The sequence below is a fragment of the Oxyura jamaicensis genome, chromosome 3 (genome assembly GCF_011077185.1).
Source record: "Oxyura jamaicensis isolate SHBP4307 breed ruddy duck chromosome 3, BPBGC_Ojam_1.0, whole genome shotgun sequence".
Lineage (NCBI taxonomy): Eukaryota > Metazoa > Chordata > Aves > Anseriformes > Anatidae > Oxyura > Oxyura jamaicensis.
Genome location: NC_048895.1, coordinates 42,988,082 through 43,011,430, shown reverse-complemented (window position 1 = coordinate 43,011,430; position 23,349 = coordinate 42,988,082). Strand labels below are relative to the sequence as shown.

Here is a 23,349-nt window from a genome sequence, read left to right as displayed (position 1 = left end):
GCCAAAGCTAAAAAAAAGCTGCACAACACCCACAATGCTGCACACAAGGCAGTCAGCCACCTTCAAACAAGCCACAAGCTTATTGCAGGCTCAAACACACCAGCAGAATTGTTTTTATAAAGATCAAGCATGGCACCTCAAGCAAAGAGATACTTTACATATCCTTTTCTGAATGGGTAGAGACTGAATAGATTCCTGTACAAGACATGATTTTGCCACTGATTACTCATCTCTGCTTTTCTGAAGGTCCTGGTACACAAGCCAGAATTCCATGAATCTGACTGTCTATGCTTGATGCAATTTCCCAAGAATCAAAAGCTAGTAGGACTGACAGCCCCTCCTTCACCCTCAACGTTAACAGGCTTCCAAGAATCTCCATACTAAGCTATTATCCATCAGAAGCCAGAAAAGGATGCTGCTTCCGTTTTGGACATCAACCAAATACACGTGGAGGTGAGTCAAGATGCTGAGTTCAGGACTAAACTTTGAAAGGTTCCATTTAACATTCTTCCCTCTTATGCAGATAAATTTGTTTCAACCAACTCAGATTTATCGTCTGTAAATAAATACAGAGAGGTCAAATGCCAGAACAGCATGTCAGAAAGATAAACAAGAAGATGGGAAAAGTAAGCTATGAAGTATGGAGCAGACAGCAGGAACAAACACAACAAATGCTTTTCTCACTAAACCAAGGCTGAACAGAAAGCATCGTCAGAACAGCTGTCAATCTAATTTTAGTAAGTTCACAATCCTCCATGTTGTAGCATATGGGACTGCAAGAAGAAGATTAAATTGACAATGTAATTAGGTTGATTAATAGATTAAGATGAGATGAACCAAATTGACTTAGACAAACACTTAATATCATCCTTGCCACAAATTGTTTGGGTTTCTAAAAAACAACAGAAAAAACACAAACCAGGAACACCACTATCACTTCCACCAAAGACAGAAAATACTCGGCGTTACAGTAGTCAAACTTCTTGAAAAAGTTTAATAAGACAAACATCTTCACAATACAGTTAAATTGTATTCCACAGATTACATGTTTGTATGCAAACTGAATTAGTCTTTCCGTAATTGGATGGTTTCCTCTTTAATTCCATCTTTTGTGACCACACAAATCTTAAGTGCATCACCAGTGTACACATCTCTCTCAGCAGCAGAAATAAAGACATCTTTAACCAGCTGCAAAGCCTTTTCCAGGGTCAGAGGTACATGCTCCACATTTTGCATGTTCTTGAAGCCAATCTAAGAAGAGATGAAAACGCTTTTTAAATGAAGTACGTGCCATCTAGCATGAAAGCTGTTTCAATCTCTGCACTAGAACAAGCAGATTTAGACAGCTTAAAAAGAAATGATTAGTCTCTTTTAAAAACCCAAAGTTGGCAAGAGTAGTCCTCCATACAGTTTATAGCTGTGTGATCAGAACTTTACCAATGCTGATATTCGTACCTAAGTAAACGGAAGCAGATCCAGTATAAAGGAAGCATAGCCTCTCCTACTAATATTCAGCATATACAAGATACTGATCTGTTTCTTCAGTAACTTCTCACTGGGTTAGCAGCATCAGAACTGCACACAAGCCCCTTCTCCATTCATTTCATAGTTAGAAGGATTTCTTAAAAGCAAGTATTCCTAAATGCACCCAGAATTTAAAATAACAGCCCATATTACAGCATGATCTGCCCTATTAAATATGTTAGAATTGGAAGAGTCATTTACTATGCCTCAAACTCAGAAATTACAAAAAATAACAAAGCAATTTGTGACATAAGATGTTTTATTGTCTCCAGGTAATGAAGCTGAAACAAAGCTGAGAAACTTTAATTGTTAATGAAACTAGAAAGATGCTATTCCTTTCTTAGCTGAAAAAAAAATAAAAAAAATCTAAGAGTGCTACCTGCTTTTTTAAGCACTTAAGTTGCGTTGGCATCAGGCTCAACTGACTAGCAATACCAGCACCAATATCTAAGAACCAAATGAGTAAAAAATGCTTTGGTATTTCTCTAATTCAACAATTAACAGCTTCAACTAAATATGAAGATATTCAAATATCTGACAGATATAATTAAGTAAATTTCAGCAGCTTTATGCAAGAACTTTCTTAGAAAACAGTGTATGTCTTGTACACAACTTGAGAATCTCAAGCAGAGATATGTTAAGGTGTTAAAATGTATTATATACCCCAATTAATTCTATCATCTTAATTTAGAATTATTTCATGCTAAGTAATAGGCATGTTTACATTATCAGACAAGGGAAAAAAAAACAATCATCTTCTGTGGGAAGCAATTTCTCAATTAAAAGATTTAACTGTATTTTAAATAGAGAGCCCACTGTAGATTATTAAAAACCTTAACAGAATCCAAAAGCAGCACTTTTGGACTTCTCCTGAGAGGGTGGAAGCACACAACTTGTACATTTATTTAGGTATGATTAACAATCCTACCTGTAATACATTTAAACTTTCTCTCAGAAGTAACGTTCCCCAAAAGTAAAGCTACGTTAATTTGAATGTCACAAATCTTCACCAAGATCATAAAAACCAAACGCACTAAGATTATTTTACCTGGTTATCAAGCAAGGGCTGTAGCATGGCACTTGCCGATCCACCTGCTTTGAAAGAATCTCTCTGGTACGAGCCTACTGGATCGAAGCTATAGACTGCTCCCTTCCCTTAGAGAAAAAAAATAAATCACAATCCAAAAAGATTCTCAGTAGTAATACAGATTTACATCAGAAACCAGTTCTCTCCACAAGCAGTCCCTACAACACCAGAGATCCCAGCAAACCTTTACAAAGTAATACCGCAGCACAGGCAGTCAGTACTTGGCACAGTAGGTTCCCTGTGGCCATGGTCTGCTACCACACACAAGGTTATTTCAAGATGTAAGTTAAAACCATGCTCTAACAGGTGTTGCCTACGGTACTTACCACAGAAGTCCTGATGCAGAATAATCAACGCAGAAGAATGTGCTAAAGCACAGTGCTGCACAAAGAGCTCTGCTTGTCCTAAAGCCAGCACAGAGGCACTTTAGCCATCAATGCATAGTTCTTGAGCTACCTCCTGAGAGCATGCCTGGATGTCCCTGCAGTGTCTTGCTGGAAGCAGGGATGATGCTCTCCTCTCTGACACGCTTCTGTCTGCAGTCAGGCCAGGCTGTGCAAAGCTTATTAGCTTGTACAGCATTACAGACGTAGACACCCTGTGACTCTGAAGCATCAGGGTTTCATGAGGACATTCTGGTGAAAACACAGCACCTGGCCACCCTCATTCTTTTTGTGCAACCAGGCTGCACCTGATTTGAGAAGCACAGCACAGGTAGCTGAGCAACCCCAAGGAAGCTAGTGCAGATCCAGGAAGTAGCATTAAATCAGAAATCAATCTTACCAGATCCACGTGTGCAAACCTGTGCTCTGATTCTAATTGCATGCTGCAGCACCCTCATAATTTGAGATTTACCGTTATGCAGGGCAGAAGAACCCCCTTCCAGACTCCACATATTGTAAACACGTCTTAGCAAGACTAGGAAAGCAGTATAACTTTGTGTTAACAACAAAACATGGGGAATGGTTGAGGTTATCCAGACACAACCACCTCTGAGCTCCTTCTCAAAGTCAGAGAACGTGTGATTTTAGCAGCTCAGCCACATCACTGGACAAGAACAAAGGAAGTCCTGTACATTGCACTATAGCTTCCATACAGAAGTCGTCGTTTTCATTAGAGATTAGCTAACATTTAAAAATCTCTTTAGAGGAACCTCTCTGGAGTAAGTCTTCATATTTAAGAAACTCTACCACAATGAAAGGCATGAATAAAATATATACAGTTCTACTATTAACATTTCCTTTAAAGAGGCAGTTAAGAATTCCAGCAAAGCTGTTGTAATACAGCGTTCCGGTCTAAATTAAAATATGAATGGTAAGCAATGCTAGCAGATTTTGTTTGTAACATTGTTTTCAGACTTTTAGGCTCCTCAGAAATGGAAGGTCAAGTTAGTACAGCAAACTAGTTCAGATGCACAATATGCATTTCACTTGCATAAGCACCCAATACCTAAAGGCAGGGTTTCGGAATAGTAATGTAAACTTTGTCACTCCTTCAGTCCACCTGAGACACAAAAGGACAGCTACCAACCTGCAGAAATTTGGTCTCTTTAAGTCTTACCTTCCTCATCAAGTCCACCAATGATGTTGTAAACATAGTAAGGAAAGAAACGTCGGGAGTACAGAATTGTGGACAGCATTGCTGCAATAGCCCCAGTAGTCATGGTCTTGTTATTGGAATGCTTGTACATCTGCAAATGGCACACCACATCCAAGAAAGAAGTCACACACTAAATTTTATACTCAGTCAGGATTACACTTTCGAAACCTTGTTTAAGAAGAGATTGAGGCTTAGCAGAATGATCAACTAGCAAGAGGAGCAAAAACACACTGGTCTAACAATAGTCTTATTACAAGCCAAAATTAGTATTTCTGTGAGATTTTGCAAAGAATAGATGTTGCCTGACTAACATTATCCTCTTCAGTGCTTCCATCCTTTGGATTTGTGACGTTACATTTGTAAGAACACAGCATCAATTTCACCGGCCTGATCTTTCACTAGCAATACAGCTATAGTGGTGATATAAACACTTGAGGGCAAACAGCAAAAGCCGTATTTAAATAGACCACGGATCTCAAATGCAATACTAAGAAAGTAAGTTTCTAAATACATGGAGAGTTAGCTACCTTTAATCTTGCTTCAATGATTTTAGTAAGCGTCAGGCAGTCCCCATGGAAACCGCTGCATCCAATGACCGTTCGTTCTGTTCTGTAAAACAAAGTTTTGTTGTGATCCTAGACTTCCTATGAACTATACCACCTTCTTACACAGTAGATTATGAAAACATCAAATATATTTCCGGTTTCTCTAACAAGATCAGAAACTGTTGTCTAAAATGTAGTAACAGATATTTACTGCACCTAAAAGGAAACTGCAGCCTACATCTTGGGAAGGACGCAGGACCACACAGATGTCATTCTTCAGTCTACCGACTTCCACAGCAAGACTGACCAAAAAAAAAAATGCTTAACTCCTTCATGCACCCCTAACCCTAGCTATTACCTAGCTCCATTGTATCAATCAACCCGGTTTTACTCCATCTGGCCAGAGGCCTGCTTTAAGATTTTAAGATGGTTATGTAACATTTACACTGTAGGTGGTTTTCTGTGTCAGCACAACAAAAGTTACCTGGCTACAGAGGTAAGGTAGGTTAGCTCTTTGTTCAGTTCCAAAGCATTTCATAAATGCTAACCACAGCAACACACTTTTGAATTTTAAACTCTAATAAACGGGTGACAACCTACAAACACTGACATACATTTTATAGGATTAACACTCAGTAGTCACTTTCAAAATAACTTCAAAATTGTCTCTCACTGCCACTAGAACTACCCAAGTTCACCATGTGCTGCACACAGATTGTGCCAAAGCAATTTCCATTTAGGTACTAAAAGCGAATCAAAGACACAGTACGAAGTTAGTCGGGAAAAACATCAGCTCATACGATTGTGTGTCATTAACAAAAAAAAAATGTTTATACAGCTGATGGCAGCCTACTAGGTAAATACCTACTACATTAAAAATACATGTTGTTTATATTCTTTGGAAACCAAGAGGATGCTATCTAGGTGAGTCAAGATAAGCATACAACAAACATAGAAATTTAAAAAAATGGAACTACGGACAGGTTTGCCTCTCTGAAAATAAACACCCTGTAAAGTCACGGATGGCTGACTAGAGTGACACAATACAACAGACAGCGGTAGGCACACTCCTGTCCTGGCAAAGCAGAACTTCTTAATACAGAACTAAGTTTTGCTACAGTTAAGACAAAAGTTCTTCTGATTATCGGGCCAAAAAAAAGGCCCTAGCTTATGTCACAAAGTCTGGTACCACGCTAAAAACATTGTTATCAGCAAAATTCGACAACACACAACAAGAAATCCAACTGCATTTGGAACAGCACATCGCAGCAAGAGTCACCATGATTCAGGAAATCAGTTTGTTACTATCCTTTTTTTCCTAAGAATTCTGCAGATATTTCAGGCAGGTGACACGCTCATCACTACGCACCAGTCTTTCCTCCATTTCAGTTCTTACAAGGTATGGACTTACAGTTTGTAGCATTTTGGACTGTCCCGGCTGTGAATTGCATAACCTTCACTCAGTCGTGTGTCAGAGGCAACGATGCAAAAGTCTTCTCCAGCAATCGCCAACACAGTCCTTAAAAAACAATGTTCATATAATCGTGACTTCTGTGACACAGCTTTTTTTCTTTTTTATAGGCAACAGATGAACAGACAAGGTAAAAACTTTCTAACCAGACTCACATTGTGTCAAACACCTTACTATATTCCTTAGTATCCTTCCCACTACACATTTCCCTGCACGTTATCCAGGATTGTAGGAAAGAAGATGCTACACGCTGAAGAGAACATACGTGATTCTGTATGTTCACTATAAATCATATGGAAGCTTGGTAATCTGTAATACAAAAACTTGACACAGTTTACTACAAATTTTAGATGTGTGACAAGGAAAGACTGAACCTTCTACAACTGCTCGGCTTTCCTAGCAAAAACATTCCAGCCAAGTATCAAGCACCAATATTGCTTTAAATTACCTCTTGAATTAGCATCGCTCTTTCAATTTGACATTGTTTTATATTACTCAGTTCCACATGCTAACTTTGTGATTGCCACGCATACTACCGATAAGTAATAAACGGATGTCCTTTAAAAAGCAGTCAGGCATTATGAAAAACATATCTAAAGAAGGGTACCCTGGCTGTGCCCTGCCGACTCAGGCCACGCACCCTGACGCGCCACCTACCTCTAACAGCTATGACAAGGCAGTTTTCAAACCAGTTACGGACTCAGAAGCAAACGGCACGACCGTTACCAAACGGGTTTACCGAGCGCTGTAGGAACCCAGCCCCGCGGGTAGGGGAAACCGCCCGCACCGACCCGCGAGGGCTGCGGGACCCCGGGCGCGACCAAACCCACGCAGACACGCAACGGCCCGCCCGGCCCGGTCCCGGTCCCGGTCCCTGTGAGGGCTCACCCGCCATTGAAGGTATAGGGCGAGAAGCGGTACTGCAGGGCAGCCCCCCGCGGGCCGCCCAGCTCCAGGCCGAGCCCCGGCAGCATCCCCCCGGCGGCCGACAGCATCTCCCGGTACCGGCTCGCTGCTGCTGCTGCTGCCTCACGGCAAAATGGCGGCCGCGCCACCGGAAGCTCGGCCCCGCGGCGGCGTCGCTGCCCTCACCCAACATGGCGGCGGCGGAGGCGGCGCGGAGGAAGTGGCGCGATCGGGGCGCGCCGGGCGCGGGGCGCAGCTTGGCTCCCGCCGGGGCTGGGCGGCGGCGGCGGCGGGCGCGGCAGGTACCGGGCGGCCCCGCGCACCCCTCCCCCCTCCCCCTCCGCCGCAGTGCCCCGGAACGCGGTGGTTGGGGCCGGGCCGAGCCGGGGGCGGGGGCCGGGAGGGAAATTCGGCCGCCGCTGGTGCCGGGAGGGCCGCGGCCGTGATGGCGGCGGGGCCGAGGGGCGGCCGGGGAAACGGGGCGGGGGGGAGCGGGCCGCTGCCGGCCGGTAACGGGGAGGTAACGGCGGGGGGAGCGGGGCGGCCTCTGCGTCTGGAGCCGCGCGGGTTGTGGCGGCGGTGAGGGCCGGGGTGCCTGGGGGCAGGCCCCGGGGCTGGCGGTCCCCGAGAGCCCGCCGCGGTGCCGGGGGGGGCCGGCCGCCCGCTGCCCCCCGCGGGCAGAGCCCGGGGTCGGCCGCCTGACGGCAGCGCGGGTCCGGGCCTCTGCGGGCCGCAGGGGGAAACGTGTGTCTTACCGCGGGGGTAGCGCCCTTCCCAGCCCTCAGACCTGGAAAATAATGAATAAAAGCCTGGTTAGGCCTTCTGCGGGTGTAGTGGCTTCCTGGTGGCCCGCCTCTGGCCTAAAAGTGACCTTGGGGCTCTGCAAACAATAAGTATCCCGTTAAGCAAGTGTAAATTAACGGAAAAGTACTCGATACCAAATGATAACCTTTAAATTCTCCACCTGCCTTGGTTATTTCCATAGCACAGAGATATAGCGGGTAACACGGATACGATATGGGAAAAAAAACACCACACAAATCACGCGTACGCTGCACGGGTACCCCTGGAACTGTGACGTCACAGTGCACGTCATAGAGCTCCGTTTTACAGCATCGGACGGAAGAGGAGGCTTCCTAGTCCTGGTCTGAACAGGGATGTGCTTCCCCCTAGAAGCATAAGTATTTTTGGAAGCCCGAGCTGTAAAATTGCCCAGGAAAAGACAAACAAGCAGCGCGGGGTTTTAAGCTTGTCCGTTTGTAGCTGGTGGAATTCAGCTCTAAAAAAAATCAATGCTTTTCCGAAGCAAAGCTTGCAGAATGAGCCTGAATGACTCGAGCTGTTTGTGAAGGGGGTTTGGGGACTTCCAGAGGTCCTCAAGGGTCTGCAGAGTGTGCCTAAGAGAGGCTGTTGTATACACGGTGTGTATGTGCACGCGTGCGTGGGTGAGGGTTCTTATATATATTTGTATGTGGGTGTCTCTTATCTAACTTATCAGCTGATAGGTTTGCTTTTTGCTTAGCCATTATTCTCAAGATACTATTTCTTTTTTTTGCAGGTTCTGTTTAGTATTTCAGACTCGCCACACACGTTTCTCTGGAGTGGATGTTTTCCTAACATTTTCAGCTTGGCTAAAAAGCTGTTTTGCTGGAATGCTTTAAAGGGTTAGAAACCCTTTCGGTTTGAATTTAATTTCAGTTAATTGAGGGAAATATTTCTGATCTTACCAAAGAAATAACTGGAAACATGGATCAGAACAACAGCTTGCCACCCTACGCTCAAGGCTTAGCCTCCCCTCAGGTAAAAAGGAATGATTTAATACGCAACCGTGATCTGAATTGCTTTGTGAAAGTGTCTGCTATTTCTTGCATGTCATCTCTAGGTTTTTTCTTTGCATATCTGAACAACTCTACTACACGTAGCGTAATGTTAGTTAAAAGCAGAATTGTAAAACCTTTGATTTATATATCTAGAGGTTTGAGAAACATACAGATGTATTGGTTTTCCTTAAGTTGAAGCATGACAGACAGGTTGTAAATGTTAATTTAATTTTGGTCATTGCTGTTGGAACCCTTTAAATTACCGTATACGTAATGGACTACAGCTGTGCTATGAGTGCATTTGGTTTGATGAGCATAGTCTTCAAGTGATTTTAAGTAAAAATTGTGGGTCAAATTTGTGACATGCTTGCAAGGTACTGTGAGAAACATATTGGCATCACTGGCTGGTGACAAACAGTGCTAGAACTGACATAGCGGTGGTGGTCGTGTTTCGTTTTCTATAATAACTGCATCTTCCAAGGGTTTTCTGTTTTTAGCAAGTTACTAATAAGCCTCAGGTTTGATTATGATCAACTAAGATGGTTTATTTTTAGACTACTCCTTCAAGCTTTTTCTCTTGAAAGCAAAATGGATCACCACAGGATTCGTGGTTTCTTTTTCGTGCTTTTTTCCACAGGGTGCGATGACTCCCGGAATTCCCATTTTTAGCCCAATGATGCCATATGGCACAGGACTGACTCCGCAGCCTGTCCAAAGCACCAACAGCCTGTCCATCCTTGAGGAACAGCAGCGGCAGCAGCAGCAGCAGCAAGCAGCGCAGCAGTCTACATCACAGCAAGCGACGCAGGGAACATCTGGTCAAACCCCCCAGCTCTTCCACTCACAGACTCTTACCACAGCCCCCCTACCGGGAACCACACCTCTGTACCCCTCTCCAATGACTCCGATGACTCCCATAACTCCTGCGACACCAGCATCCGAGAGCTCTGGGATAGTGCCGCAGCTACAGTGAGTGTGCTGTGTCCTTCCGCAGGACGTGCTTTGACTTTTAATGCTTAATTTATCAGCACTGTAACTTTTAACTGCATGCGCTCTAAGAGTTCATCGTTCTTTACTTATAAAATAATCTGGATGGATAATCTGGTGTTTTAAAATAAGTATACCTTGAAATACGTTCTTACTTGTAACTTAGAGGTTCACAGAAAAGTAAAAATCTCCACTTCACTGTGCATAGAGTTTTGTTAGAGGTTAAAGCAGATTACAGGAACTTCCACAGCTGAAAAGAAATTAGAAGTGTAGAGGGGAAGAAACTAGCTGTTAGTCTAGGAGCTAGTGCTGAATGGTTTTTAATATTACACGTTCCATTTTCTAGTTCATTACTACAGTTGAGTTGGTGATTAGGAAGAAAAAAACAACCTAGAACTAGTTGAGGTTCAGGTATGAAAGTGTTTTCACTGAACCTTAGCTTTAAAGAGACTTCTGCAGCAACTTATGGAAGGCCCAAAGAGAAATGGATGATAATCAGAGTGACTTTTGCACTGAAAGAGTTCCTAGTACTTTCCCCCACACACACTTCCATCCCATTGAGGACCTTTAGATTTCAGAGTTTTCCTGGAAAATGAATGTTAAAGGAAATTTTACATCTAGTCATTTCTCTTAAACTTTTTGGAGACCTTCTTTCCTGCCACCTGGCAAGGTGTTTATCTGTGAGTGCATTCTCACTTAGTCCTGTAGCTCTTCTTCCTCCCTGAAGAGCATACAAAGGAAAACTTTTGGTACTATTCCTCTATTCCTACTGCACTTCTCCTGTTCCCAGCAGCTTCACAGATGGGGGAAGGAGCTCTCAAACTCAATTTTTCCAGCCAAACTAAAATATAGATTTTTCTCAGGAGACACTTTTCATCATAGCTGGCAGAAAAGGAGGAATCGGCAATCATGCCATAGGAGATAATGCCCTAAAAAAGGAGGTTCCTGAGCCAAAATACTGTTTCCTACTGTCAGTAGGAAAGGTGTCATACTCAGTTAAATAAAACAAAAAATGAAACGAGTCAAGCATGTTAAAATGGGTAAGATGCATGCATTCTTTAGTTTACTTTTAAAATGTATTTTTGTGAACTGTCTTCAGGAATATTGTGTCCACGGTGAATCTTGGCTGCAAGCTTGACCTGAAAACCATTGCGCTTCGTGCCCGAAATGCTGAATATAATCCCAAGGTAAGAGCAGTATGTTAGAACTTACCAATAACAGGTATGTCAGAAGCACAGGTTTTGGGCGTACTTTGTCGTAATAGCTGAAATGCAAAAAAAAATCGTATATATGCAGATTTTTCAGAGTTAACAGAAGGGTCTAAGTTTCTTAAAGATTTCTGTTTTAAATCAGTAAGAAATGTTTTCATGCTGATGTAGTTATGTTTTACATGAGGTTGTAATTTGATAGATGTGGAAATATCAGCATATTTAGGAAGAAACTAACTAACAGTGTAACATGCTGGCAAAGTTTTTTGTTGTGAAGTTGTCCTGAGCTACTGTTCATGTGGGCATATTTGTTGCTTGTGCTCAGAAAGTTCCTTTTTTATGTTACCACAAAATGTCTGACGCTGACGGCTTGTTCCCTGTCTCCCAACAAGGAGAGCGGAAGGAAGAATTCAATTTCTGGGCTCCTGCCAGAGCCACAGTTATTCTGCGTGTGCCGTGGCTTCCGCCATCCAGCTGCTCCCCTGGAAATCCCTGTGGCAGCAGTGCAGTTACTGGTTGTTTTATCATCTCACTCCCCCCCCCCAAGCTGTCTTCTTTCATGCTGTCCCCCAGTACTCCTACCATCTCCTTGCTCCTGATGGCTAGGTTTGGTGGAATGGCAAAATCACTTTTTTTTTTTTTTTGCATGTCTTCTTCCAAGTTGACCACTGCTTCTAACTAGCAGGTTGGAACAGCAGTGACTTAAGCCGTGGGGTTTGTTTAATTTGGGAAGCTTTGAACTACAGCAGAGGCCCTGGAGCAGCAAATCAAGAAAATTTGTCACTTCGTTTTTCTTCTGGGTGGCTCCTCTTGGAAACGTTATCCTTGCAATCACAGTAGTCGGACACTATGTCTAACAGAAGTGTAGATGTTGTGTAATCGGCTCGCCTTGGGAAGAGTTTGGTTTTCTCGGGATGTGTTAGTTTTGTTTTAGGAGGTGGGATTTTGCCACGGTTTGCCTGAACTCTGCTCAGTTAAAGTGTGCATGCAGGCAAATATAACAAATAGCTGTTACTGTAAGTTTGTACCAGTGATGCTGTTACACGATTACATGTGAGTAAGATGCTAGTAGGCAAAAATTTGAGCACATTTAAGGCAGGGTAGGTGTCTGTGTAAACTTGTAGGCCAGAGTGATCAATATGGAAATGCTGTTTTCCACAGCAGGGAGAAAGAAGGGTTATGTAATACACTCCTGACTTTTAGTCAGTGCATTCATCTACGAAAAAAGATGTTGCTTGGCTCTATTATCTAAGCCACGGTTTGTCAAATGTGTTGTTAGGTAACCCACGCTTCTGCCTTGGCTGTATCAGCAGAACATTTTTGGGACTGCGTGGTGAATTGGTCCAAGTTACATGTACCAAACAAACAGCGGGGTTTGTGTCTGATGCCCAGATCAGTTTACAGTTTGCTTCAGAGTTTAAGAGTATGTGTAAATGCAGGTAGAGATGTTACAGTACATAAAACACAAAGCTAGAGCTGAGTGTGCTGGTGTGTTACACTGTAGTTGGTGGTCGAGGTGACTTCCCAGAACATGGCTTCTGACTTTCCGGCTGTTGTGTGACAGTAATATAACAGTATCCAAATTTTAAGGTAAAGAAACAAAATGGATTGTAAAATATTTGCCTAGTCTTCCATCCTGCTCCTAACAGATCAAATTTCAAGACATGGAGGGAAAACTTGGTATTAAGATTGTGTCTTTCACTCTGTCGCAAATGCTAGCGGTATTTTTCTGTCACATGCTTAGTAATGAAAGATGATCTTAATAAAATAGGATTGCAACAGAAAAAATCCTTCCTCTTTGACTCCACCTCTGCATGTGTGGGAAGCTACTTAAAATTTACTCAAAATGCTTGAATCATGAGCGATGTGCAAATATATTTGAATTTCATATTTCTTTGCAATGGCTTCTGTATGTTATGCAAACTTGGGCTTGGATTACAGCGGTGTGTCACTGATAGTCCCAACACTCACATTTCAGCGTTTTGCTGCTGTGATCATGAGAATAAGAGAACCACGTACTACTGCACTTATATTCAGCTCCGGAAAAATGGTGTGCACAGGAGCAAAAAGGTATGTCTAGCTGATACAAGCAAACTAAAGCTGTCTTCTCCTTTGAAACCATAATGCTTTTAAAATACTGATGCTTGAATATAGTATTTATATAAAGTCAGACAGATACAGTTAAGCTTGCTTCCCAAATAATTTCAAATAGACAGATGTATATGTTATTTACAAAATGTCCTTTTGTGACTAAAAGGACTTGCTAAAGAGGAAATGAGAGTTGTGTTTCTGAAGCTCTTTCATACAGTCTGATAAACTGTCTGAGGAGACCATTATTCACTTTTTTTTGGCTTTGCAATCATCTATTTTTTGTCCTGATAATTGAAGGACTTCAATGACCACTAAAACCATTTAAACTGTAGGGGCCGTGGCAGGGTAAGAGTGATTGGGTATTTGAATAGTTTCATTCATCACAGGCCAAGAGCTCCAAGTCTCCAGTCCCTGTAGCCTGATCTGTTCTTAATGTGATCATTGAAGCATGAGAATTGAAAACTAAACATAAGCTTAACTCCAGTGGGCAGAAGAGAAATTCTGCTCTGAAGAAGTCCTTTAGGAATCCAGAAGGAATAAGCTAATGGGCAGAGATGAATGAACAGAGCCCTACAGGGAACGCTTTCTCTGCCTGGGAATGCTTTAAATTCAAGTTGTCTTACTCTGCCTTAGGAGCAACCAGATCCTCACAAGGTCACAAAACTGAAGCAATCTGAGTTCTGCAATAGCAAGTAAGGCCGTGCAGTTGTGTTAAGCCCAGGTCTGGGTGCCTGGGCTGAATCAAGCAGATGATTTGGGCAGTTTACAGATTTTTGTAGGAATAGTATTTTGTAGTGGTAGTAATTCAAAGTTGTTTTACACTGAAAGCCTAAGTAACAATTTTCATAACTTACTGGAGGGACTCAGGTACGAATACGAAGTCTGTGGAATACGCGGCTTTTCAGTTTTGTGTTTGCTGCTTCATGAACAGTGAATACAATGTCAGTTGTGCTGACCGTAGTACCAAAACTAGGCGTAAAAACTAGTGTTAGTTGTTAATGTAAACATTTTGCATGTGACTCCTCTCCCTGTCCCGACATTACATTTGTTTTTCCTGTTAAATATTTGTGGTTTAATGCTATTTGATTCAAGTTATTCAAGTTGATTCAAGCTATTTGATTCAAGTTGATTCAAGCTATTTGATTCTTAACTGAAGAAATAAAGCAGGTATCTTTTTCTCCCTTCAGTGAAGAACAATCCAGACTGGCAGCAAGGAAGTACGCAAGAGTTGTTCAGAAACTGGGTTTTCCTGCAAAATTTTTGGATTTTAAAATTCAGAACATGGTGGGCAGCTGTGATGTGAAATTTCCTATCAGATTAGAAGGACTGGTACTCACACACCAGCAGTTCAGCAGGTAAATAAAAGCTTGCCCATGTTTCATTCTTGTTGCATATTGACTAGCTTAGAGTGGCTTCTGTTTAGATCATGTCTACACCAGAGAGGAAACTACACTGTTGTTCCTGTCACTGCTCTGCCTCTGGTGTACCTGATGGTGCCCAATATCAGCTCATCAGAATTATTGTCTTTGCTGCTCTCTCCAAATTTCAGTGAAGTCTACACCTGCTCTGTCCACTTCTAACAGTCCTGCAGATGAAAGGGTAGGACATGTCTGCAAGCATGTTGAAACCCTGTGACTCTCTTCTCTTGCAGCTATGAGCCAGAATTGTTTCCCGGCTTAATCTACAGAATGATCAAGCCAAGAATTGTTCTGCTTATTTTTGTTTCTGGAAAAGTGGTTTTAACTGGTAAGTGAAGATGGTATTTTATTCCAGTGGGTAGGATTTAGACTGTATTACAAACAGTGATACCAAGAGCATGCAACTGGCTAGTTGCTTTCCTTTAAAGCTGACAGTACTGGGAAAGAACAGCTAGTGCTGTTCTGCAGATGAGATCCCACAAAGCAAACCACATGGATTTGGCTAAATCCATATAAGCAGCGATCCTGAATCCTAATTGGGAATGCAGGTGCCCCAAAAGCTGTGAAGAGCACAGGTAACGTTCCTAGGCAAATCTGAAAGCCTGCTTCCCTGTGCTAGGTGCACGACTGAGCTGACTGCTTTTTAACAGCTTGGCTGGGGGCTGCTGCCATATTCCTTTGGCACAGCAGCCAGGGAAGGGGAGATGGCTGAGCTCTAGGAGCTCCTTCACCTCAGGCACTCCACCTCCACCCTTCCTTTTCCCCTTGCGCTGAGCCCTACTGTGTAGGAGAAAATGCAGCTCAGAGATGAAAGGAGGAGCATGGCCCTGCACTATGACAGGTGGTAGGCTTCTGCAGCACCCTCTGTTTCCAGACTTTGCTTCCCCATGGGTTTGCACTCTCTAGAAGAAAACACTGCTGGTTAGGCCTTTCTGCAGAAACGTCGTATGGGCTGTGCTTTGGAGTTGGGTCTCAGAAATTGTCTAGAAAAATCTCATTTGTGAGTATAGCATAAGTGCAAAGAGGCTAATGGAAGTCTGGAAAGCTTTTGTGTTTTTTTTTTTTTTAATTATTTATTTATCAGCTTTTTCACTGTTTATTCTGGTAACATATGCTTTATATGAAATGTGTATTTAAAAAATAGATGTAAAAATTAGGGATCATGTACATAAAGCTGCATTCAGATAAACATTCTAAAGGCTAAAATGAAGTATTTAACTCTGGAGAAAAGCATAAACTGACCTAATTCCCTCTCTTTTTCTAGGCGCTAAAGTTCGAGCAGAAATCTATGAAGCGTTTGAAAACATCTATCCTATTTTAAAGGGTTTCAGAAAGACAACGTAACAGTTTCTACAAGTTTCAGAGAAGTTGGGGGTACATTTTAAAAGGCATTGCATATGGCACAGCAGTAACGAGAGATGGACTTCAGTGAAACTGCAACACCAGGACTTGGACTATTTCCCAGTTAGTGCCTACTTCCCTGATGCTCAAGGGGAATTATATTGATTACGTCTACTGAGTTACTGTGAGTTGCTTTACTGGGCTGTTCCTGGAGCAGTCTCTTCAAGTTTTATTTATATTCTAGCTTTTAAATAGTTTTAATGCCAGTTCTATTAATAGAAAATCCATAAATTGGTTTAAAAGACAACTGCAACTGTGTCAGTCATTGTATAAACCACTTAAGTTGCCATGTATATATGTTTTAATTTCCTTCCATAAGACCATGGTTTTTATAATTTTAAGAACTTAAGCTTTTAAATTTCTTCATTTTTTTTTTTTTTTTGTGCCAGACACATTCCCTCTTTCCAGTATTAAGCAAGACAGAATAAATTTATTAATGAAAATGGCTCACTGTACATATATATATAATATATATATTCCTCCTCTTTCCTCCTTCAGCTCCACATGTACAATAAACCCTGTTTATACGATTACCGGAACTGTCTTAATGCATTTTAAAATGACGCAGCTGGTAGAGTGAAATATATTGAAAATGTTTTTTTTGATTTAGTCCAGATTCAAAAATAGCACATACACTACTGTAAATGACTTGTGAGTTTGAGGAAAATCTTAACAGTACTCTGGCTTGCTTACCAGTAGCCATATCCTTGGCAACATTTAGCTCAAATATTTCTAGTATGTTAAAGCAAGGGACGAGTGGTTAAAGAAGTTTGTGTTCAAGTCTGTGTTGCTTCACATTCAACAGATGAGATTTATGCAAGTCTTAAATAGCTACACTTGAGTGAATTGGAACAAAAGATTCTTGCTTAGTTTCTAGGCTTTAAGTTACTTTTGTATTTTCCCAACTATGCCAGTCTCACTATATTAGTGTTCCTGTAAAATGTCAAAGCCCTTCCGACTACAGTCAGCATGTACATAATCTTCCCTTTGAACTGTGCTTGAAGCTTAATGGGCTGAGAACTAAAAATAAACTTTTTTTCTCCAGTACATTTCCAGTAATAACCTTTCTCTGACTTGCACATTCTTTCAAACAGCTTTTACCTAAAACTAACCCCAATGTAACCACAGTCTCTTTACTTAATGAAACTGATGTTTCATTCCATAGAAGATGAAATTGTAGCTGGTTTTGCTGCCATAATGTTTGCAAGTCTGAAATGAACTTACTTTATCCTTAGTCTTCATTGATCCTATCAGAAAGCCTGCGTTCAGTAACGTAGCTCTGCCAAGGTAAGTGCAAGCCACCCAAGAACTGCATCGCTGTCAGTGCCACACTGTAAGCTGGCCAGCATTCCTGACTGCCCTTAAGCAAACTCTGTCACCATCCATGCTTTTTCCTGATCTTTACTGCAAACATAGCTCTTGGCCCCAGGGGTAGTTAAGCAACCATTATGGTAATTTAAACATTACAATTTTGCTTTTCCTCTTGCCTCAGCTATACAGCAATCCAATACCAAAATAATCCCCACAGGAGGCACTTGTTTTAAACCTCACTGAAGACAGCAGCGTTAAGACACAGTTCAGAGTGAAAATCTGCCACCACAAGCAGTAGGTAACAGACAGGCAAAGCCAGCCATCCCAGAACGTGTTTAAGCTGCTTCTGCATCAGCCAGTTAGCATGCAGAAATAGTTAAACTCTGTTAATGTTTTTAAGTCAAACTGATCATTTTACCCTGAATTACCAAGAATTACAAGGTGTAGCAACTGCCACTTAAGATTCAGTGTACCTTTTGGAAAAAGAAGCATATTTAAGTTGCACGTTGAAAGGCTAAGCAGTTACTACCTTAGCTGTGACTGCTGTACACCTGCTGAGCATAAGCACTCAAATGACCTTACCGCAGTCTGCTTTTCTCTGTGAATTTGTTTTTGAGAAGCCCAAAGAAAACCCTGCCAGACAAACATTAAAGTTCAGTGGCCAACAAAAGACACCAGTCCAAAAACATCTCACCTTTATTTAAACATTCAGAATTGAGATTTGAACCAAAATTAATTAATAAGTACATCTGGCCTGTTGTAGTTGCTCTCTAGAACACCATAAAGAGGCTGTCAAGGTCTCCAAGTAGTTGTATTGTTACAAGATAGACAGGTGTCACTGATGTTAGTTCAGTTACCTGCTTGCAAAATGAAATGCACAGATGCACTAAACAAGGAAAAGGTAACATTTAGATGATGCACCTTAGGAACTTGATGGAAATTCAATAGAGCTTGCAGAAAAGTCTTGTTTCCATATGAACTCCTCAAGGTACTCATTTCCATCCCCACAGTTCTCAGCACATGTGTATACCACCAGCGTTCCCCAGTCAATGCTCTCTTCAAGGCTGTCGACCTGAAGGTGGTTCAGGAGCTGTGGCATGATCTTCAGGGAAAAAAAAAGGGGGGGGTTAGAGGTAGCCCACAGCTCTATACTCTCTCTCTTCCCCCAACTTAAGGCTTTGCCTTTATTTATGTTCACTTAACCAGAATCCCAGTCAAAACTAAGTAACACAGCAGCTCAAAAAAAACAACCCTCATTTGCCCTGCCTGACACAGAGCATTAGATGCACGCAGAATCAAACACATGGCCCTACTTATTTTACCTACAGAAGTTTTATTTGATTAAGTGCTGCCTGGCTTACAATCCACCTTCCATTCCCTTTGACCATGTTCATAATTACATTTTTCATCTTTGCCTGACATGAAGTGCAATCGACATGCAGATGGTTCTAGTGTTTAAAATTTGACAGTTCAATACTTCCAGCTAGGCATTATTTCCAATTCACATCCTGAATGCTTTTTTTTTTTTCCTTCTGAATAAACAATACCAGATTCCTGTTACTTAAAAGATGGTTCCATGTTCACAAGTGCACCAGTTTATGCATGGTACAAATGATGAGAATGGAACCATACTTTTTAAATGTGAAAATTCTATAGGGAAAAGCAAGTGCAATAATAAATATGGGCTCTGTACAAATTAGCATCATTATTTTGTAGCAACTTCAACTCCTTTGCTCTAAGCGTAAGTCAATACCTATACAATTAGAACCTGTTAAGTCTGAACTACATTACCTGTATTACCCTTAAACGAATTTACATACCTGGAATTCAAATACCCTTTTGGCACCACATTCGCAATTTGGGATATCTTGTTCTTTGGGAATATTTTCCCCTGATACCCAGATTGGGCCTTCCCCTTCTCTGCAGTATCTAATAATCTAGAATTAAACAGAAGGTTAAGTTATCAAGACTGCCTTTTCAGCTGGTTATAAAACGGGTGGTTACCGTCATAGACGAAGCTGTAAGATGGGTGCAGAAATGAGTCTGATCCTTTAAGCAGTACCAAGTCAATCAGCAGCAAATGCAGTATTCTAAACAAAACTGGTTCTTTGCATGACTCAACTGGTTAAGAAAACTTGTGTAAGTATTCATGTAGCCTTCAGTGCAATTTATCCCTAGATCATTGTAGTTTGTATTTCTCTAATTAAGGGACCCATAAACACTGAACAGGTATTTTAGTTTTGAGATGGAGACAGAGAGACTGATAGATAAGTAGGTGGAAGTGTACAGACAAGTCAGGGATGCAGCACAGCTCTTTCTGTTTGCAGTTGAGTCTAAACGCAAGGGGACTGTCCTAATGTCCAATCAAGTATTTTCAGACATTCATATTCTTTTTTGTTCTATTATTATCTAAATACTTATATAGCAAATCGGGCATTATAAACAAGAGGGCACTTACGCAGACCAGTCAGCATGGGGATGGCCAGAGAAGGCGGTGATGTACCTACCCCAAGCAGAGGAGGGAAGAGACTCAAGAGTCTCCTACTTTCTAGATGTGCACCATAACGCCTGAGCTACAAGCTAAAAGACAGAGAGACTTCTTCCTCCTCTGCTTTAATGGATTTCCTTTCATGTGTTTCCTTTGAATGGAAGCAGGAACCGTGTTTCTCTTTTAAATAGTTGATATTTTATATGATCTGGCCCTCACAGAAGATTAGGCTATGTTAAAGTGTGTAGAGGATGAGGAGGCATTTCCATCACTGTTTATAATCATAGGCACGAAAGTGAAACAGGTGGAGAACAACGCTGTGCCAGAATGTGCAAGTTCTACATCTGTCACATCTGACCTGCTCTGGTTCAGCAGCTATTCTCTCTTTAAACATCTGGAAGATCTTGTCTTCTTCAGTCTCATGTTTTGCCATTGCCTCCAGTGTTTCTTCATCTAAGGACTGACACGCTTCACCTAAGCAAGAAAAAAAAAGCAAACAAAACAATCCACAAACATTACAGGTTAAGACAAGACAGCCAAAAACTACAAACAATATTGCATCCCTAAGTGTATTTTGTTCTCAGCCATTCCCAGTGTACATCACTCTAAGAGACGGTTTTTGATTTGTGACATCTAAGATCCTGGCACACATCCGTTTATTAGTTTTAGTAGCATTTTAGCCATAGATGTTGGTAGTTGCACATTAGAAAGGGAAGGATGTCATCTACCAACGTTTATGGCTTCCAGCAGGGATCACCAAGTGTTGAACCCTCAGAATGTGACATCTGGAAAAGGCCGCCCATGCTGCACACAGGACAGACTTTCAGCTTCTATTGCTGAGGAGGGCGTTTGCTACACTCCTGCCACAGCCCTCCCACGTTCGCATCAATGCAGAGCATCGAGCAGCCTCTAGACAGCTTTAGGGACAGCTGGGAACCCAGCAGCTTTCCCCTGTCACCACAAACCCTGGGTGTGTGCAAAGCCTGTGTGGTGACTGCAAACACATTCATTTTGAGGAGAAAGGGCCTGCACTTCAAATTCTGAATTCAAGGGCAACTAAGATAACATCAGGGCAGTTTCCTTCTGGCACAGACAAGGAGGTTCGTGAATTATCTTCCGTGTATTAAGCTAAACCAAGAGCCTCTAACTCAGTCTCCTGATTCCAGCAGTGTCCAGAAAGAAGCAGATGCCCTGCTTATCTCACTCGAGTTTTTCCTTACTTGAGGAAAGCACACAAGGACACGGTATGCTCCTAGCTGTCTGCAGCAGCTGCTCTGACAACTCCCAGGGCTGGGGCCCAGTGAGTCTCTCCCATAAATGCACCATATATTATGGGATGTATACAAAAAGCTTGCACCACTACTGACTGTAGCTTTTTGTCACCAGCAGTTTAGATGGAACACTTAAAAATAACAGCGTGTGGTATTTTAAAGATGTAATACAGGCTTCGTTACAAAGAATTGCAGTGTCATGTTTCTTACCTGTAGTGCTACTAACTCTGAGTTCCTCCTGTTCTTCCGCTTCCTTTGATGTACCTGCAGCTCCTTTGTCATCATCAGGATCAACACTGCTGTCAGCAGGAAACTCTGGTTCCTCAGGTTCTATCAAAATCTCATATTCTGGAAACAGGAATTTGTCATTGCCTGGAATTGCATTCTCCGAGTCATCTGCAAAGCAGAAAACAGGCACCACTTCACAATGCCAATTCATATTTCATGCTTTCCTCCCCAGAAGTAACTACAGCAAGCTGCGTGGCAAAAATACAGCCCAAACATGGCAAGGGTGAAAAAAAAAATCTACATAATTGTTAAATCTGATACAAAAATAAGAAAAATTCTAACGAGTAGAAAACCTAGTAGATGATGCGTTGCTCTGAACCTTTGTAAATCCATGTGACATGGAAGACAGACAGCATTAGCAGCTGCATTAAAAAATCCCAAACTATAGTTTGACACCTCTGTGCATATCCCATTATAAGGGGCATATACACACAAGTCAAGTCTGCATCAGGTACCCTGAGGCCATACCATTCCTCATATTTTTCCACTGCATGTGGTGAGTAGACAAAGTTTCCACAGATGCATCCAAGATGCCTTCTATAATGATGGTATTAGTTGTGTTCTGTTTCATATTTTCACTGTTTCGGTTACGTGATTCAAAAGCCTGACCCGTAACTTGATTTGTATGAATTTTTTTTTACTTACTGCTTACTTCCACTTCCTGCAGCCAAAGCTGGAGGGACTAGTGCAATGCCTGAACAGAGATACAGCACACGCTCACCAAGTTACATCGCACCATTAAACACTTCTAACACTGTACTTGTCCTTCGAAGGTCCCGCAAACAAACGTGGTCAAGACGATAGAGAGGAAGGGGCTGGTGTAAGAAAAGGGTCTCTTCTAAAACAGCACACCTGAAGTATTTTATTCATCTTCACGGTATCCTTTATGCATCACGTCGTGTGCTCCTTTACAGTTTATGAAGGAGGCATTTTAAAAGCAACCCGCAAAGGGCACGCACAGTTTGTCAGGCACAACGCAGACCCCACATTCCTCCATCCCCGAAGCCAACCCCTACCCGAACAGGCCCTTCCATCCCGAGCCCTACGCCAGCGCTACCACACCAGCCCCCGGTGCTCTCACAGCCAGGCCAGCGGGGCCCGGCAGCACGGCGAGGGGACCCGGTGGGGACCCACCTGCGTCGCCGGCCTGCCCGCAGGTGCGGCGGTGCCCGCGCCCCCAGTCCAGCGCCTGGTGCTCGCGCCCGCAGTAGGCGGCGCGGTGGCAGCGGCCGCAGACGCGGGGCCCCAGGCAGCCGCAGACCCGGCACAGGGCGGCGCCGCCGCGGAGCCTTGCGGGGGCCGCCACGGGGCCCGGCGGGGGATCCTCGGGGGGCGGCTCCTCGGGGTAGAAGCGGTTCCGCCGCGGCAGCTGGCTCCGGAACACTGCGGGGAGAGGCGGCGCTCAGTCGGGCCCCGCTGCCGGGCAGCGAGGAGCCCCCCGCCGCCGCCGCCGCCCCCCCGGCTCACCGCAGAGCGGCCCCCCGGGGCCCGGCAGGCGGTAGCAGGCGGCGCTGCGGCAGGCGAAGACGAAGAGGCTGCGGTGGAAGGCGTCGCGGCGGCCGGGCAGCGGCGCGTAGAGCTGCAGCAGGAAGGCGCGCGGCTGCTGGCAGCGGGCGCAGCGCAGGGCGCCGGGGCCCGGCAGCCCGTCCTCGCCCAGCCACGCCGGCCGCCCGCCGACCTTGCTGGGGAAGTAGGCGCTGCGCAGCCGCCACGCGTCCTCCGGGCCCGCCGCCGCCGCGAAGCCCAGCTCCACGCCGCCCGCCATGATCGCGGCGGGGCGGAGGGGCCGGCGGCAGGCAGCCGAGCGCAGCCCCGCCTCGCCCAACGGCCGCCGCGCCAACGGCTCCGCGCCCCGCCCCGGCGCTGAGGGGAGGGAGCCCCAGCGGCCCCGGTTGGACTCGGAACGGCCGTGGAGCGGCCGGAACGCCGCCGCG

At 43.5% G+C, this 23,349-nt stretch overlaps 3 protein-coding genes across 3 annotated transcripts; 1 reads left to right on the top strand and 2 right to left on the bottom strand.

The window, feature by feature from the left end:
• Positions 1–965: 965 nt before the first annotated feature.
• PSMB1 (proteasome 20S subunit beta 1) lies at positions 966–7,243 on the bottom strand. The gene is made up of 6 exons (XM_035320553.1): positions 7,115–7,243; positions 6,167–6,274; positions 4,738–4,819; positions 4,172–4,301; positions 2,573–2,679; positions 966–1,251 (listed from the first exon to the last, which is right to left on the bottom strand). Exons 1-6 carry the CDS (start codon positions 7,219–7,221, stop codon positions 1,066–1,068), a joined length of 720 nt encoding a protein of 239 aa, XP_035176444.1. The 5' UTR covers positions 7,222–7,243; the 3' UTR covers positions 966–1,065.
• Positions 7,244–7,306: 63 nt separating this feature from the next.
• TBP (TATA-box binding protein) lies at positions 7,307–17,104 on the top strand. The gene is made up of 8 exons (XM_035320552.1): positions 7,307–7,434; positions 8,691–8,932; positions 9,590–9,921; positions 11,039–11,126; positions 13,126–13,217; positions 14,426–14,593; positions 14,890–14,984; positions 15,921–17,104. Exons 2-8 carry the CDS (start codon positions 8,879–8,881, stop codon positions 15,998–16,000), a joined length of 909 nt encoding a protein of 302 aa, XP_035176443.1. The 5' UTR covers positions 7,307–7,434; positions 8,691–8,878; the 3' UTR covers positions 16,001–17,104.
• A 942-nt stretch (positions 17,105–18,046) lies between these two features.
• On the bottom strand, positions 18,047–23,216 carry PDCD2 (programmed cell death 2). The gene is made up of 6 exons (XM_035320551.1): positions 22,883–23,216; positions 22,550–22,798; positions 21,338–21,523; positions 20,215–20,330; positions 19,189–19,305; positions 18,047–18,470 (listed from the first exon to the last, which is right to left on the bottom strand). The coding sequence occupies exons 1-6, from the start codon at positions 23,178–23,180 to the stop codon at positions 18,291–18,293; spliced, it is 1,146 nt and encodes a 381-aa protein (XP_035176442.1). The 5' UTR covers positions 23,181–23,216; the 3' UTR covers positions 18,047–18,290.
• Between the last annotated feature and the right edge of the window lie 133 nt (positions 23,217–23,349).

Bases quoted from the DNA above. Each gene is read 5' to 3' on its own strand.
- TBP (XM_035320552.1), top strand. From the start codon at position 8,879: ATGGATCAGAACAACAGCTTGCCACCCTACGCTCAAGGCTTAGCCTCC. The intron at 8,933-9,589 runs GTAAAAAGGAAT...TTTTTTCCACAG, and splicing joins AAGGCTTAGCCTCCCCTCAG to GGTGCGATGACTCCCGGAAT. The intron at 14,985-15,920 runs GTAAGTGAAGAT...CTCTTTTTCTAG, and splicing joins TGGAAAAGTGGTTTTAACTG to GCGCTAAAGTTCGAGCAGAA.
- PSMB1 (XM_035320553.1), bottom strand. From the start codon at position 7,221: ATGCTGTCGGCCGCCGGGGGGATGCTGCCGGGGCTCGGCCTGGAGCTG. The intron at 6,275-7,114 runs GTGAGCCCTCAC...TTGTTTTTTAAG, and splicing joins CCCTATACCTTCAATGGCGG to GACTGTGTTGGCGATTGCTG. The intron at 2,680-4,171 runs GTAAGACTTAAA...TTTTTCTCTAAG, and splicing joins TGGTGGACTTGATGAGGAAG to GGAAGGGAGCAGTCTATAGC.
- PDCD2 (XM_035320551.1), bottom strand. From the start codon at position 23,180: ATGGCGGGCGGCGTGGAGCTGGGCTTCGCGGCGGCGGCGGGCCCGGAG. The intron at 20,331-21,337 runs GTAAGAAACATG...TTTCTTGCTTAG, and splicing joins CAGAGTTAGTAGCACTACAG to GTGAAGCGTGTCAGTCCTTA. The intron at 19,306-20,214 runs GTCAGATGTGAC...GTTTAATTCTAG, and splicing joins TAGCTGCTGAACCAGAGCAG to ATTATTAGATACTGCAGAGA.